General features: G+C 39.1%; 1 protein-coding gene across 1 annotated transcript in view; it reads right to left on the bottom strand.

Annotated features, from left to right (window-relative positions):
* Positions 1-16597, bottom strand: part of LOC150105267 (uncharacterized) — a 163201-nt gene that overhangs the window by 77655 nt on the left and 68949 nt on the right. Inside the window, exon 6 of the mRNA XM_090394035.1 lies at positions 1408-1617. Within this exon, the coding sequence (XP_090250161.1) occupies positions 1408-1617 (210 nt within the window). The remainder of the gene's footprint in view (positions 1-1407; positions 1618-16597) is intronic.

Consider the following 16597-nt stretch of genomic DNA (forward strand, 5'->3'; position numbering starts at 1 on the left):
CATTAATATCGCAATGATATGGTGGTAGCCTCAAAGCTAGAAATCCATGCTCTTTGAGCATCGTGTCAAATTTAAATAGTTTAGTTGTGGGAGAGTTTCTTTTGACCAAATTAAGCAATTCAATTTTTCGCAAATCTGGGGAATGAGAAATGTTATTTGCAGAGAGCCATAGAAACTTGCTTCTTATTCAAAGACCAATTTGGAACTTTGTTTAATCGAATAGAGTGATATGAAGCGTTATCAATTATAACAACAGCATTTTCAGGAAGGTTCGGAATCAGTTTTTCTTCTGCCCACTATTCGAAGATCGTAGAATTCATTTGCCCATGGTAATCTCCAGTAGCTGAATTGACTTTGTATAGTAAGTTTGAATTCAGTAAAAAACCCATTTCTCCACCCGCACACAAAATTATTATGCGCCGCGAGGCATTTTTCCGGTTTGTAGCACTTCACATTCTTCTTTAGACTGCCAACATTTTCCATAAGTTAAATTACTATCAATCCAAGTTTCATCTAGATACACAATTGGTCTTTTCTCCTCCTTGAAATGTCTTACTGCTCTCAAATACTGCATTCTAGATAAAACAATGTCACTTCGCTCCATGATAAGTTTCCTTTTATTCTGGGACTTTTTTAAAACAAAATCTGATTTCATTAAGTATTTCCTTAAAGTTTCCCTTTTCCAAGGAAAATTAATTTTTTCCCTTAACCACAGTAATCAATTTCAGAACAGTTGGCACTCTTTTCTCGACCACATAAAATTCACGAATAGTTCTTCTTATAATGTCTACATCAAAATCATTCAAAGCTACGGTTTCGATGGTTTCTTTCTCTGGCGCTTTTTTTTAGGAGATCTAAATTTTGGCTTACCTTCACCTTTTGATTCCCTATGAATTCTTTTAACAGTCGACCCCAATATGCCGGCAATTGTACTTGCACGTTTTATAACTTGAGAAAGGGGAACAAGGAGACTATTCTTTTTCGCAGAATGTCAGCACAATATTCAATATTCTTTTGCAAGAGCTACTGAAACATTTAACAACAGAACTTGTTGACTGTACTAGATCCATCATACAAATTAATAATAAAAAAATAATGCAAAAAAGCGACAACAAAAATAAAGCTACTACTAGTACAGCGACAGACAAGAAAACACGTGATTTCGCATGTTGGCGACCAATCCTTACATCTTTCATTTCTTTCTCCCCTTCGGCATAATCGACTATTCTTGGCAAAATGCCAAGGAGAGACCTACAAACGGTGGGCATACTATACCACCACATACATACATAGAGCAAAGTAGAAATTTTAAATTATGAAGGACCTGAATATTTTTCTTAATGAAATTTGTAAATAAAAAAAAAAATAAAAATAAAAAATGCAGAATGCAATTTGCAAACCACTTACTTTGAATGCAAATACTGCAGGTTGTTCTGCTGATATACTTTTGGGTAGATATCCAAATACAAATTGTGTTCCATCATCAGAAAAACTCAGAAATGTTTCTATTTTCTTGGCAATACAGGAAAAAACAATTTTGCCAGTTTCCCAGCGAAGAATTATAATTCCAAAAAAGAATTGTAACATAACACCCCACCAAACATGTCTCCAGACAACCTGCAAAAGAGAAATTATGGAAGTATTTCTTCAGCATATATGTGATATAAATATATTAGTACAGTACAACACTGTTATTACATATGCTTATTTTTTTTTTTTATTGCTTCTGTATTCTGAAGCTAACAGGGAAAAAAAAAGCAGGCACAGATAGGGATTTTTAAAATAGTCTTTTTACAACCTGTCCATTTTTGTATTTTAAAAGGAAAATCTGAAACAGCTTGTACACTCTCTTTTCAGTATAATGCAGCAGACTACATTTGTGAAACTACTCCAGGTTGAGCAGATTTCAGATCATGGGATGATGATAGTTAAAGAAGTTCAAAGAAGAGTCAACCAAAGTTGGACATTCTCAAATGTTGTGAAGACTATATTATTATTATTCAGACCTCCATGGAGTCAAAAGACTCATTGTGAGAGGTCCTTCCTAAGAAACGCAAAGTCAAGACTCATCAAGGGGAGGTCCCCCCCTAAGAAACACAAATTCTATCATACCACTCCTTAAACTCATTGACCGTTCTCGCTCTCACCACTCCATCAGGCAATACATTCCATGGTTCAACCACCCTCCACGCAAAGAAACCACTCCTCACCCTCTTGCTCACAGTTTCCTTTCGTAACTTCCAGGGATGGCCTCTTGTCATCACTCCTTCCTGCTGTTCGACCAAGTGAAAGAACTCCCCAGTGTCAACCCTGTAACTACCTCTCAACAGTTTAAAGTTTCAATCATATCACCTCTCCTTCTATCCACCAAACTCTGCAGTCCACATTCTCTCAGCCAATCCTCATAACTATCGTTGTACAGTCCTGAAACCATCCTTGTTATCCGCCTTTGTACCCTTTCCACAGTTAATTTATCCCCTTCAAATCCTCGGGACCAAATCTGAGAACAATAGTCCAAGTGTGGTCTGATCAGAGCTTATACAACAGAATGATAACTGTTTTATCTCTGCAGGTCAGTGTCCTTCTCATTATTGCAGCAATCTTCTGTGTTACCTTCACCACCTTTGTAATATGTCCCCTAAATTTCAGGTTTCTATCAATCATCAATCCCAGATCTCTTGTTTCCCCTACTTCCTCCAGTATAACTCCTCCCATAGAGTATGCAGTGTCCCATCGATGTTTCCCAAACCTCAAGACCTTACATTTTGCTGTATTAAACTGACCCCCATTCATTTGCCCATCTATCTAGCTTATTGAAATCCTCTTGCAAGGCTTCTGCATCTGCACTATTACTAATAATCCTTCCCAGATTTGCATCTTCTGCAAACAACTGAACATCCCCCTGCAATCCACTGACATCATTATGATAAGAAGGACATTTTCAGTGTCACCAAAAGTTGTCAGATATAAGTAGGTAGCTATATATCACTGATCAGTGTGAATCATACAAATCTTGATCAGAACACTGGCCTATTTGTGCAAATTTGGTTATTATCTGGTCTGCGTTATGATGAAATCTAAGCTGAGGATTCAGAGGCAAAAGCCTATGCAAATATCAGGGCATGTTGGTTATAGGAAGAGGTTGAGGAAATGTAAATTGCTAGAGTTTAATGGATAAGGGAAAACAACAAACAAACATAATATGATAAGAAGGCATATCAGAGAGATCCTTTTATTATATTATGCATGTTTTTTCCCTTACCTTTCAAATGATTCCCATCTACTATGGTTGCATAAGGTTTTTTTTTTGTTAAATCATGAAGAGCAGAAAAAAGCTCTTCTGGCACCAGAGTAATAACAAAAGGAAGCATTTCAGTCAGTGTTGATAAGATGAAACTTATCAGATATGTTAATGAAAACCTTGCAAAAATTTTCAAAACACCTGGATTACATAGCAGCAATCACTGACACAAATAAACTAGCTCCGTTTTTCTTCCTGTGTAACTTCAGAAGTTACACAGGAAGAAAAAATGTCTTTAAATTATTATTATTAACATCTGACCTCCATGGAGTCAGACTCATCGTGGGAAGTACACACTATCGCACACAATGCTCATCCAACCATGCTTTAAACTGATTCAGGCAATGCATTCCAATCACCAACAACTCTCCATGCATAGAACTCTCTCACTCCTCTGCTCACACCTTCCTTATACAGTTTCCAGCAATGGCCTCTTGTTCTATCCTCTTTCCCACAAAATGAGAAAAGAGGATAGAACTTCCATTTCAACCTGATAACAACCCCTGACTAACTTATGTCTCAATCATATCTCCTCCCTCTAATTCAGGAGGCTTTGCAATTTACACTCTCAATCTGTCCTTGTGCTCCACATTCCAAAGACCACTGACCACCTTTGTGAATCTTCTTTGGACTCTTTCAAACACATCCTCATCAATATAAAACCACATAACCAAATCTGTGCACAATAATCCATACGAGGTCTGATCAAAGTCTTATACAATGGCATCATAATCTTATTATTTCTGCATGTCAGGGTCTTTCCCATCATTGCCATTATTCAATGTAATCTTCACAACTTGTGAAATGTGGCCCCTGAATTTCAGCTCCTTGTCCACCATCATGCCTACATCTCTCATCTCCTCTACTTCCATTAACGTTTCCTCACCAAGTGTATGCTTTGCATCCCATCATTGTTTACCAAATCTCAAAACCTTGTACTTTACAACATTGAACTGACAGTTCAATAGATTGAATGAATGGGCAGGTAAGTGGAACGACTTACCTGCCCATTCATGGTATCTATTCAAGTCCTCCTGTAAGGCAATTACAATCGTGCATCACACTATGAGCGAAAAATCTAGCCCTCATCCCCTTTCTTAGCAGCATTCATTCTCAGCTTCCAAGGATGCCCTCTCATCCTTTTCCCACCCTCTATAAAATAAAAAATTCCACCAACTGAAATCCTGTATAACCCTTTCAGAAGTTTGTAAGTCTCAATCAAAGCACCACTCTTTCTCCTGTTTGCTAGTGTCTGCAGTTTAAAAATTCTCAATCTGTCTTCATAATCAGTATTCCACAATCCTGATATCATTTTTAACACTCTCCTTTGCACTCACTCATTCACTCTCTCTCTCTCCACTGTATCAAAATTACAACAGAATTCAGGAGACCTGTGCACAATAGTCCACGTGAGATCATATCAAGGCCTTGTAAATAGGCAAAATCAAATCCTTTACATGTGAAAGTTCATTTCAGCATTGAGATTATCTTTTGAGTTTATTTGCAATATTTGCTAGATGGTTCCTGAACTTCAACTTGCTATCTACTAACACTCCAGGATCCACAACATGATCAGTTTCTTCTAGCATAATCAGGTGTTGTGGTTAAGTGGTTGGAGAAGCTTGTGAGAACTAGGATCCAGAGTTGGGTTGACAACAATGGTATAATCTTTGATGGACAGCATGGATTTGCTAAAGGGAGGTCATGTTTTAGTAATCTACTTACTTATTACAATAAAGTGACTGCTTCCATGGACAGAGGAGAAGGATACACAGTAATATACTTGGATTTTGCAAAAGCTTTTGATAGAGTACCTCATGATGAGTTGACAGTCAAACTAGAGCAGATAGGGTTGGATATTAGATTAGTGTATTGGATTGGAGACTGGCTATCTGATAGGTATCAACAAGTTGTGTATGGGGGTGCAATATCCAGGAAAAGGAAAGTCACTAGTGGAGTGCCTCAGGGGTCTGTTTTAGGGCCATTACTATTTAACTTGTATATTAATGATATTGGTGAAGATTTGGTTGGAGATATTCAGTTGTTTGCAGATGATGCAAAGTTGAGACGAACCATAAAGAGTAGTGAAGATGTTGTGGCCTTGCAAGAAGACTTGAATAAATTGAGTGATTGGGCAAGCAAATGGGGATGTGAGTTCAATGTTGCAAAATGTAAGGTTTTAAAATTTGGAAAACAAAGATGGGATGCAGAATTTATGCTTGGTGAGAATATATTGTTGGAGATAGAGGAAATAAGAGATCTGGGGGTGATAGTGGATAAGTATCTAAAATTTAGGGGACACATCGCCAAAATTGTGAAGACAACACAAAGACTTCTGGGAATGATGCGGAGGACACTGACATGTAGAAGTAGGGAGATTCTTGTTCCGTTGTATAAGGGTTTGATTAGGCCACACATGGACTATTGTGCCCAGATTTGGTCACAGGGTTTTCAGAAGGATGAAGAGATGTTGGAAAGGGTCCAAAGGCGACTGACTAAGGTAGTTTCTGACCTCTGGAATGTCAAGTATGAGGAAAGATTGAGAAGATGTAATTTGCAGAGTCTGGTGAAGAGAAGGAAGAGGGGAGATATGATAGAGACCTACAAGTTGGTAAGGGGTTGTTATAAGATCAATGGTGGAGAAGTTCTACAGAGAATAGTGGGAGATCAAGGGAGAACCAGAGGTCATCCTTGGAAACTGTATAAAGAGGGTGTGAGTAGGGGAGTGAGAGGCAGGTTTTTTTCGTGCAGAGTTGTGAATGATTGGAATGCCTTACCCAAGAGTGTGGTGTCTGCAAGGTGTTTGAGTGTGTTTAAGACACGGTATGATGAGATGTGTGTGTGACAAAAGGACCTCCCAGATGAGTCTTTGACTCCATGAGGTCTTGTTTAATAATAATCCCACCAATATAATATAACATTAGATATCTAATCACACCAAAGTGCATGACTTTAAATTTATTAAGGTTGAAATGACATCCAGTTTCACATGCCCACAATTCCAGCTTGATCAAATCATTCTGCAGGTACTGCATACCAGTCATATTCCTGATTGCCCTACCTATCTTTGCATCATCAGCAAATAGCTGTATGTTGCCTGTCGAATCCTTCCAAATATCATTAATGTACAGATTGAATTACAGTGAGCCAAGCACTGATCTTTGTGGTACACCACTGGTTACCTTAAATCTTGCAGACTCAATCCCCATCTATTACTTTTTGATAACTGTCATTCAGCCATCCTCTTATTCATGCTAATATTTTGTAATCCAAATCCATGTTCTCCAATTTATGCATTAGTCTTCCATGTTGCAAAATCCAAAAGTATAATGGTGTATCCATTTCCCTTGTCTAGTTCAATGGGAACATTATCACAGAATGTTAGCAAGTTGCTAAAACATGACCTCCTCTTAGTAAACCCATGCTGTTCATTGCAAAGTAGAGATCCACTGTCAACCCATTTCTGAATGCAAGCCTAATTAATTTTTCTGAACTCTTCACCACCACCACCACCACCACCACTCCCGAGATGAAGATTGGTTGATAATTGGATACATAAGTCTTTGCACCACCCTTGTGCAATGGGATTACCATATGTTCTTTCCATTCCTGCAGAATCTTCCCTGTTCTGAGACTCAAATTATATAGCCTGGGCAAAGGAATGGCAGTTCAGCTGAACACACTTTTAGCACCTGTGTTGATATCCCTTCAATCACTAGAACTGAACAGTTATTCAGTTTGTGCAACAGCTCTATTATCTCCTTTTCATACACCTGAGTTTCTTCATTCAGTGAAGAGATAGCAGTAAACTCAATGTTACATCAGGTTGATTGCATTTAGCAAATGGGCACTCATTAGCTGAACAAACACTTTTGCATCAGTCACCCTCATACCATTTGCATTCAGAAGAGTTATTCTGTTACTTGCAACATATAGATAGAATTCTTGTGAGCTGTCTTTGGCTTGCTAGCCAGTTTCTTTTCATACTCAAACTTAGCTTTCCCTACAACAGGTTGTGACTATTCCAGCCTGGTGCTTATAATTTTCATAATGAATGTCATCCTTATGTGTATGAAATTTCTTCCACATCATCCGTTTCTTAAGAATCTCTTACTTAATAAGATTACATATCCATTTGATTCCTACCCTATTTATTCATCAAACTCTCAGGACACATTCTGATATTGCATCATTTAAGTATTTTTTTAAATGCTTCCCATGCACTGTCAATATTCTTCCCATCCAGCAACCAATACCATTCCACTGAAAGTATACTCCTCAGTTGGTCATAATTTCCTGCTTTTGTAGTTCAGCATGTAACCTTTTCTGAATGGAACATTCATAAACGTAGTCACTTCCCAAGTGAGTACTGCATGATCACTGTCACTGACCAGGAGGCAGAATAGTCAGTCGTCTTTAACTGAAACAATCTCTGAGATTATAATCAAATCTAACACTTTTTGACCTCTAGTTCCTTCTGTCATATGCTGCTTGAGGAAGTTTTCTTGTAACAGCTTAATAAATTCATTTTGATTCTTCTCATGAGATTTTACTGCTCCCCAATCAATATTTGGATAATTAAAGTCTCCCATTATGATTACTCTTTTTGTACCCATCATCTCTATTCGGTGATGCATTTCTTCATCACTAGCAACCAATCCACCAAGGTCTGTAACAGCATCCCACTATGTAATTGATCTTGTTAGATTCCATCTCACTCCAGATGGCTTCAAATACACTGCCACATGAAATACTGTTATTAGTATTACAATCATAAGTCTCAACTCCAACTGGATTCAAGTCATCGGATATCATTAACAGCATGCCCTCTCCTATCCTATCCTGTCTATCCTTCCTAAAAATACTGTACTCTTTACACTCAATACCAGTTCATATTTCTGATTTTGACAGCCAGGTCTTACTAATGCCTACAGTCTGAGGTCCCAACATATTGACCAAGGCAACAAACTCTACCCCTTTGTTTCTGATACTCCTAGCATTTTTGTATAGACAATCCTTATTTTTTTTTAGACAGATGATGAGCCTGAATCTTATTGTAGGTAGCAGTCTGTAAAGAATTGGTTTATGATGAACAGATGCAAGTATTCCAAATGCAGTACATGAGAGGAGGATGTCCAGGAAGACTAATTTTCTATCATTTTCTCTATACACTTGCTCATACATCAACTTCATGGTGAAGTTGATGCATGAGCAAGTCTATAGAGAAAAGGTTAAGATCAAGTGTATAGGAAAAGGTTATTACATTTGTTAAGAAATGTCAGTAGAGACACTTCGGAGTCTGGCCAGATGATGAACACATCAGTGGTGCACCCAGGTAGGGAGCCAAGGGGCCCTGGCCCCCCCAAAAGAAAAAGGAAAAAACACTAAAAAATTTTCCAAAAATCTTTTCCTAATTAAAATGATTTTTTAAAAATTTATATTGTGTCGTGTCTTCTATTTCTATACTACTTATGAATTAGCTGTCACATAATGTGGGAATACCCTATAGCTGTTGGGAATCACGGCCACTGTTGAATGCGAGGCGAACGAAGTAATGCTCCATCGGACCGAGCGCTACTTCGTTTGCCCGAGCCAGGCCAAAGGAGATCATGGGTATCATGTATTGGCGATCACTGCAGATGCTCAGTCATAGCTTGTATGCAATGAGTAGTGTGTATTCTCAAATCGTATACTTACCTTGCCCCCCCCCCTCCCACAAGATTAAATCTTGAGTGCTCGGCCCCCTCCAAGATTAAATCCTGAGTGTGCCACTGGAACACATCATACATGTAGCATACCCAGAAGAAAGTTTGAGGCTATATTAAGAAGAATAAGATGTCTTCAAGACATTCAAAGTATGTATTAGCTAGTGCAGATAAACAAAGAGCTTCCTATCAGGGTTCCTTCAATCTGTCTGTAGAATTGATTTCTACAGTTGAAGTAGCCTGAGTGCATGACAAAGTTTAATTGTTGAACTATGTCTGGAGGAAACTCCTCTTGTAATAATTGGAGTATCAACCAGAATATACTGATAAATGAGGACTGGATGTCAAAAATGATCATGATGTGTATGGGCTGAAGAGGTATTTTTTTTTTTGTCAGGAATTTGTCAGGAATTTTTCACAAGGGCTCATGCATGGCCTGTACAGGAACTTAAAAGATGAGCTGGGAATATGGCTAGGTGGCAGGATCTATGCAGCCAACTATGAGGGCTGTTCAATAAGTCCATGCGAAGTCTAAGAGATGGCGCTGCCAGTACATAGGTTATTTTTAGTTGGAGGATCACACACCATGTTTCAGTCAGATAGATCTATTGCTCCATGTTTGGCGTTCATTTGAATCGATCAAGTACCGCGATTTGTGAAAAATGGATAAGAAAGAATTTCATGTAATGATTAAACATTACTTTTTGAAAGGCAAAACGACTCAGGAAACCAAAGCTAAGCTTGATAAACATTATGGTGAGTCCGCATCTTTGATTAGAATGGTTTATAAGTGGTTTAGTAACTTTCAAAGTGGCCATATGGGCAAAAGTGATGCAGAATGTTCTGGATGCCCTGTTGAGATCACTACTCCAGAAATTATTGAAAAAAATCCATGATATGGTGATGGATGATAGAAGAGAAGGTGTGTGAAATTGCTAAGGCCGTGGGCATTTTAAATGACCGCATACATAATAATATTTTACATGAACATTTACATGTGAGAAAACTATCTGCAAGATGGGTGCTGCGTCTGCTCACACTGGATCAAAAGGTCAACATGTGAACTGCTGCAAGGACAGCTTGAAGCTGTTTCAACAGAATAGAGAGGAATTTTTGCATCGTTTTGTAACAGTGGACGAAACATGGATTCGTCACTACCAACCTGAGACCAAGGAACAGTCAAAACAATGGGTTGCAAGCGGGGAATCTGCTCCAAAGAAAGCGAAAACCGTTCCTTCAGCAGGAAAGGTTATGGCCACTTCTGGCATAATCTTCATAGACTTCTTGGAAAAGGGCAAAACAATTACCGGAGTGTAATATGTGCCTTTGCCGGATCATTTAAATAACGAAATAAAGGAAAAATGACCACACTTAGCAAAAAAGATTCCTTTTCACCATGACAATGCACCTGCTCACTCTTAAGCAATTTTGACCACAAAATTGTTCGATTCATGATACGAAGTCCTTTCGCTTTCCCCCCCCCACACACACACACTCAAGATTTGGTTTCTCAAGATTCTGTTTTGAAACATGAAAAAAATGGCTGGCAGGAAAGAGATTTTCAAACGATGAGGTGATTGCCAAAACAACTGCCTATTTTGAAGAGTAGGGCAAATCATACTATAATGGACAGGATCAAAAAACTTGAGCATTGTTGGACTAAGTCTATAGACCTCAAAGGAGACTATGTTGAAAAATAAAAAATGTTTGTCCCCCAAAAAAATTATGTTTTCTTCATTTTTGCACAGACTTATCGAACAACCTCAGATGTCTGAGCAGGACTTTACTCTCAACTGGAGAGTGAGTGTCTACCTTGGTTATGGATACATCTTCTGACACCATTATCTCAGCACTCTCGAACTGGTGATCCCCCTTCCATGACATTCTTTTTCAGGTAATTATCCCTTAGAAACTATATAAATTCACTTCCATCTTGCCATGGCTCTTTCTTCCCTCTATGTGTATATTGTTGAAGTCCACTGTAATAATTGCATGGCATGCACTCATTGTGCTAATCTGCCAATGCATAGCATCCACATCTTCCTGTAGACTCCCCCCCCCACCAGTCTACTTAAGGAGATATATGATATGTATTGTGTGAATGAGTTAGTTTGGGTGATTGGACACGAAGGATATGTCCATATAATAAATTGGTCCTGAAAAAAATTTTAGGTTCCATTTATCGGGAGTGGCAACTTCAACTGATTGAAGTTATTTTCAGTTGAAGTTTCTTTTCAATATGGAGGTTTTTTTTATATATATTTCTATCAAATACAAAGAAAACTGCTATGCTTCAAACTGCAAGAAAAAAAAAAAAAGCTGATTTATATGAGTTTTAAAATCCTCAAGTGCTCTTAAAAGCAAGCAGATATAAATATGATTGCATAAAGCTATCTAAAATATGAGAAACCATAACTATTAGACCTTTCTGTTTAACAACTAATGCCATCTACTAATATTCATGGAGTGCTTTTCCTAAGACTTAGGCTTTTAGTCATCATTTCCGCTTCATTTTGTGCTGTTTGCATGCACATTATAATTTTTATATTGCATCCAAAAGAATGCATATCTGACAGACAAAATTGTTAATGTGACATCAAACAGTAACAGTCTTAAAACAATTATGTTGCCATTGCTTGTTACCTTCTGAGACGGATTTCCCTGACACAACATGCTGATGCCTATCAAACAATTGATTTCTTATTGAAATCTATTTGCTTCAATTCCAATGTCCATCTGTCATATTGTGGAACTCTCTCTTAAAGGTTTTCACAACATTCAGACACATATGTAACAAAAAACTAAGTGAAACACATGAGCGAAAAATTAGTCTCAACTAGATAGGTGTCATCTCTGGATACCTCTGTCTTGATGGCTTAGTATGTAAACTAAGATCATGAAGTATTAGTGGTGTTTCCCATATTTTGGGAAGTTTTATTATTATTATTATTCAGGCCTCCATGGAGTCAAAAGACTCATCGTGGGAGGTCCTTCCTAAGAACATAAAGTCTGTCAAGATTCATATAGGGGGAGGACCTTCCTAAGAACATAAAGTCTGTCAAGACTCATATAGGGGAGGTCCCCCCACCTAAGAAACACAAAGTCTATCATACCACTCCTTAAACTCACTGACCACTCTCACCACTCCATCAGGCAATGCATTCCACGGTTCAACCACCCTCCATGCAAAGAAACCACTCCTCACCCTCTTGCTCACAGTTTTCTTTCGTAACTTCCAGGGATGGCCTCTTGTCATCACTCCTTCCCGCTGTTCAACTAAGTGAAAGAACTCCCTAGTGTCAACCCTGTAACCACCTCTCAACAGTTTAAAGTCTCAATCATATCACCTCTCCTTCTATCCACCAAACTCTGCAGTCCACATTCCCTCAGCCAATCCCCCTTAACCAAAATTGTACAGTCCTGAAACCATCTTTGTTATCCACCTTTGTACCCTTTCCACAGTTAACTTATCCCCTTCAAATCCTGGGGACCAAATCTGAGAACAATAGTCTAAGTGTGGTCTGATCAGAGACTTATACAAAGGAATGATAACCCTTTTATCTCTGCAAGTCAGTGTCCTTCTCATAATTGCAGCAATCCTCTGTGTTACCTTCACCACCTTTGCAATATGTCCCCTAAATTTCAGGTTTCTATCAATCATCAAATCTAGATCTCTTGTCTCATCTACTTCCTCCAGTATAACTCCTCCCATAGAGTATGTAGCATCCCATCAATGTTTCCCAAACCTCAGGACCTTACATTTTGCTGCATTAAACCAACACCAACATTCATTTGCCCATCTGTCTAGCTTATTCAAATCCTCTTGCAGGGCTACCACATCTGCACTGTTATTAATAATCCTTCCCAGCTTTGCATCATCCGCAAACAACTGTATATCCCCTTGCAATCCACTGGAAATGTCATTGATATAAAGGTTAAATAATATAGTTCCTAGTACTGAGCCCTGTGGGACCCCACTTGTAACCCTCTGCCTCATCGAAACTGCTCCACCATACACAACTCTCTGATACCTATCAGACAGCCAATCCTGAATCCAATTGACCAATGTGACATCCAGACCCATGTGCTGTAACTTAAATATCAGCTTATCATGTGGCACCCTGTCAAATGCCTTCGCTAAGTCTCAGAAAATCGCAGTATATGCTTTTCCCTCATCTAATGTTCTTGTAACTTTATTATAAAAGGCTAGCATATTGCTAAAACAACAGCGCCCTTTCACAAATCCATGTTGACTCTCACAGATAACATTACCCTCATCTGCCCAATGCTGTATACCGGTCCCTCACTACTTTCTCCAAGATCTTAACTACTGATGACACACAAACTGGCCTATAATTAGACACTTCCAGTCTGTTATCACCCTTATGCAATGGCACTATCTTACATTCCTTCCATTCCTTGGGCACCTTTCCCGCAGCCAGACTTTCATTGAAAAGTTAGGTTAAAAGCACTGTCAGTTCCCTAGCACATTCTCTCAAAACTCGTGGTGAAATATTATCCAGTCCCAAAGCTTTGCTGACATCCAGAGTACTCAGTATCTGAAACACACTCTCCTCCTGTACCTCTAAACCTTGAACCTGCCCAATCCCTCTAAACATTAAAACTGACTCCTCTAGGATGAAATACTCCAATAAAGTGTTCATTGAACAATTTCACTATATCCTCTGCATTAGTCACTCTATTCCCATTTTTATCACACAATATCATTCTTCCACAGTCCTTTCTCCTCTTACTGGCCACATAGCTAAAAAATTCCCTAGGATTTTCTTTGGATCTTAGGGCCAATCTCCTCTCATATTCCAGTTTCGCTTTCCTTACCACACTAGTCCCATTTCTGGCCTGTGTCTTATATTCTTCATGCATCTTCTCTTCACCTGTCTCCTTATATCTCTTCCATAGCCACTTTTTCGCATGCAATTCCTGTTTAATATTGTTTGTCATCCACTTTACTCCAAATTGTGTCCTCTTCTTCACTCGATACAACTTACCATTGCTGCTAACAAATATTCTTTCACAATTTCCCATGCACTAATGATATCCCGGACTTCCAATTCCTCCCTCCATGAAACTTTCCGAAGTTTATGTCTAAGACTATTATAATCGCCTGCTTTATAATTCCACATAAGTTCCCATCTCTTTGATACTCCTGCATGTCTATTCATTTTCCAAGTAAAAACCATATGGTCACTCTCTCCAACTGGTGGGAGAGATGTCATCTCAGTTATTATCAACTCTTCTGATGCTATAACCAAATCCAAAACTCTTGAACCTCTTGTTCCCTCTGTTACATGTTGCCTAAGATATTTATCCCTCAAGAATTCTAGAAATTCCATTCCCACCAATTGCTACATGCATCTTCCTCTCTCCAATTTATACTACTATAGTTAAAATCTCCCATAACAATCATTCTTCTTGCACTTGCCAAACTTAACTGTCTAAACATCTCCTGGTCCCCATCCTCTGTGCTCCTGGGTTTGTAGCAACACCCCACTAAGTCTTGCCCACCTCTACCTTACACCATATGCTCTCAAAATCATTTTTCTCACTGCCTTCAAAAGCCTCCACTCTTATAGGACATAGGTCGTCACTTATCATAAGCAGTACCCCACCACCACGCTTTCCCCTCCTATCCTGCCGAAAAATGCTGTACCCAGCGACCTCTATTCCTGTTATTATATCCTCTTCTGTCAACCACGTCTCAGTGATCCCAACAATTTTTGGCCAGGCTGATGCTATCTGCGCCACCAATTCCTCTCCCTTATTCCGGATACTCCTGGCATTAGTATAAAGCATATAAATGCCATTGTTTCTATACCCAGCATTATCCCCTCTAGATTCCACTGGACTCAGTGTTACCTGATGTCGTCTCCCTTTTCCCAAGTATCCATTTCCACAAGAGGCCACCCCTGCTATCATCATCCCTGAGACACACTGACTCATTCAGAACAGCGATCTCTCTAGATGCCTGCGTCCTTCCTCATTCAAATGTAAGCGGTCTCTTGCATACAATTCCTCTCTTTCCTCAGATGCACTCCAAGCATCCACATATACCAGTCCTCTCTTGTCACACATTCTAGCTATTATGTCATTCAATATTACTGCTCTTCTGCTAAGCTCGTCATTATCATACCTAGGCAACACGCACACTATTTTTCCTCTCTCTGTCTTCTTCCGTACAGCCTCAAGCAAAAATCTCATATCTATCGCTGCCTGACTTACATTACCACTCAAGTCATTTGTTCCTACCATCACAAGCATCTCATCCACCCTTTCACCTCTCTTAATTGCCATAGCCACCCTTTCTATTGTTCCTCCTAGCAAACACTCCTCACGCATCCTATCTTGAACATCACGGATCATTGAGTCACCATATATTATACCTCTTACCATTCCCTCTCTCCTGTTGTTTCTATTCTCTCATCTTCTTTCATTCCCATAGGTCTCTCTCATTCCATCTCCTCTACTGCTATTCTCTCTTCTAGCAAATCCCATACCTCTTTCTCTCTCTCTCTCTCTCTTACTACCGTTTCCATTCTCTCCTCTTCTAGCTCTCCCATACATCTCTCTCATTCTCTCTCTTCTACTGTTTCCGTTTTCTCCACTTCTAGCACTTCCATATCCCTCTCTCATTCTGTCTCTCCTACTGTTTCCATCCTCTCGTCTTCTAGCATCCCCATACCTCTCTCTCATTCCATCTCTCCTACTGTTTCCATTCTCTCCTCTTCTAGCATCCCCATACCTCTCTCATTCCGTCTCTCCTACTGTTTCCATCCTCTCCTCTTCTAGCACTTCCATATCTCTCTCTCATTCCGTCTCTCCTACTGTTTCCATCCTCTCCTCTTCTAGCACTTCCATATCTCTCTCTCATTCCGTCTCTCCTACTGTTTCCATCCTCTCATCTGCTAGCACCCCCATACCTCTCACTCATTCCCTCTCTTCTACTGTTTCCTTTCTCTCCTCTTCTAACATTCCCAAAATTCTCTCTCTCTCCCCTACTCTGATTTGCCTTGCATTTATCTCTTCCATTCTCCTAATCTTATCTTTCATACTTCTGCTCTCATTCACAAGACATTCCACCTCCTCTTTCAGCTCATCTATCTCCGTCTGCAGGTCAGTCTAAATTCACTCTCCCAAACAAAACCATCTCCTAAACTTTCACAGTCACTTACACCTTCCACACTATCAACTATTATTTTCTCATTCATATATATATATTTTTCATTCTCTCCTATCACACTACTTGTCTTCCTACATTCATTTCCCGTTCCTGGAGCAACAAGGTCGGATATTGATATTTCTAATGCACTTATTTCCTTCAACTGCCTGCATTTTGTGCACATATGCTCTCTTTCATAAGCCACATATCCAATTCCCGAGACACATACATGCCGCAAGTGCTGCATGCCACAAAGTCCCTTATGATATTGCTTATAATAGAGTTCTTAAAATAGAGTTCTTATGCAACCATATTTATTCAGCAGGCTGATTTTTGAGAGCAGCTGCAGATTCTAAGAAGAGGTCTCTCTCCTCTAAATTGGCTGCAATGCTGCAGATTGGCCTTTTTCCAATA

Source organism: Typopeltis vanoorti, chromosome 6 (genome assembly GCF_054136105.1).
Source record: "Typopeltis vanoorti isolate ZY-2024b chromosome 6, IOZ_Tvanoo_1.0, whole genome shotgun sequence".
In the NCBI taxonomy this organism is placed as follows: domain Eukaryota; kingdom Metazoa; phylum Arthropoda; class Arachnida; order Uropygi; family Thelyphonidae; genus Typopeltis; species Typopeltis vanoorti.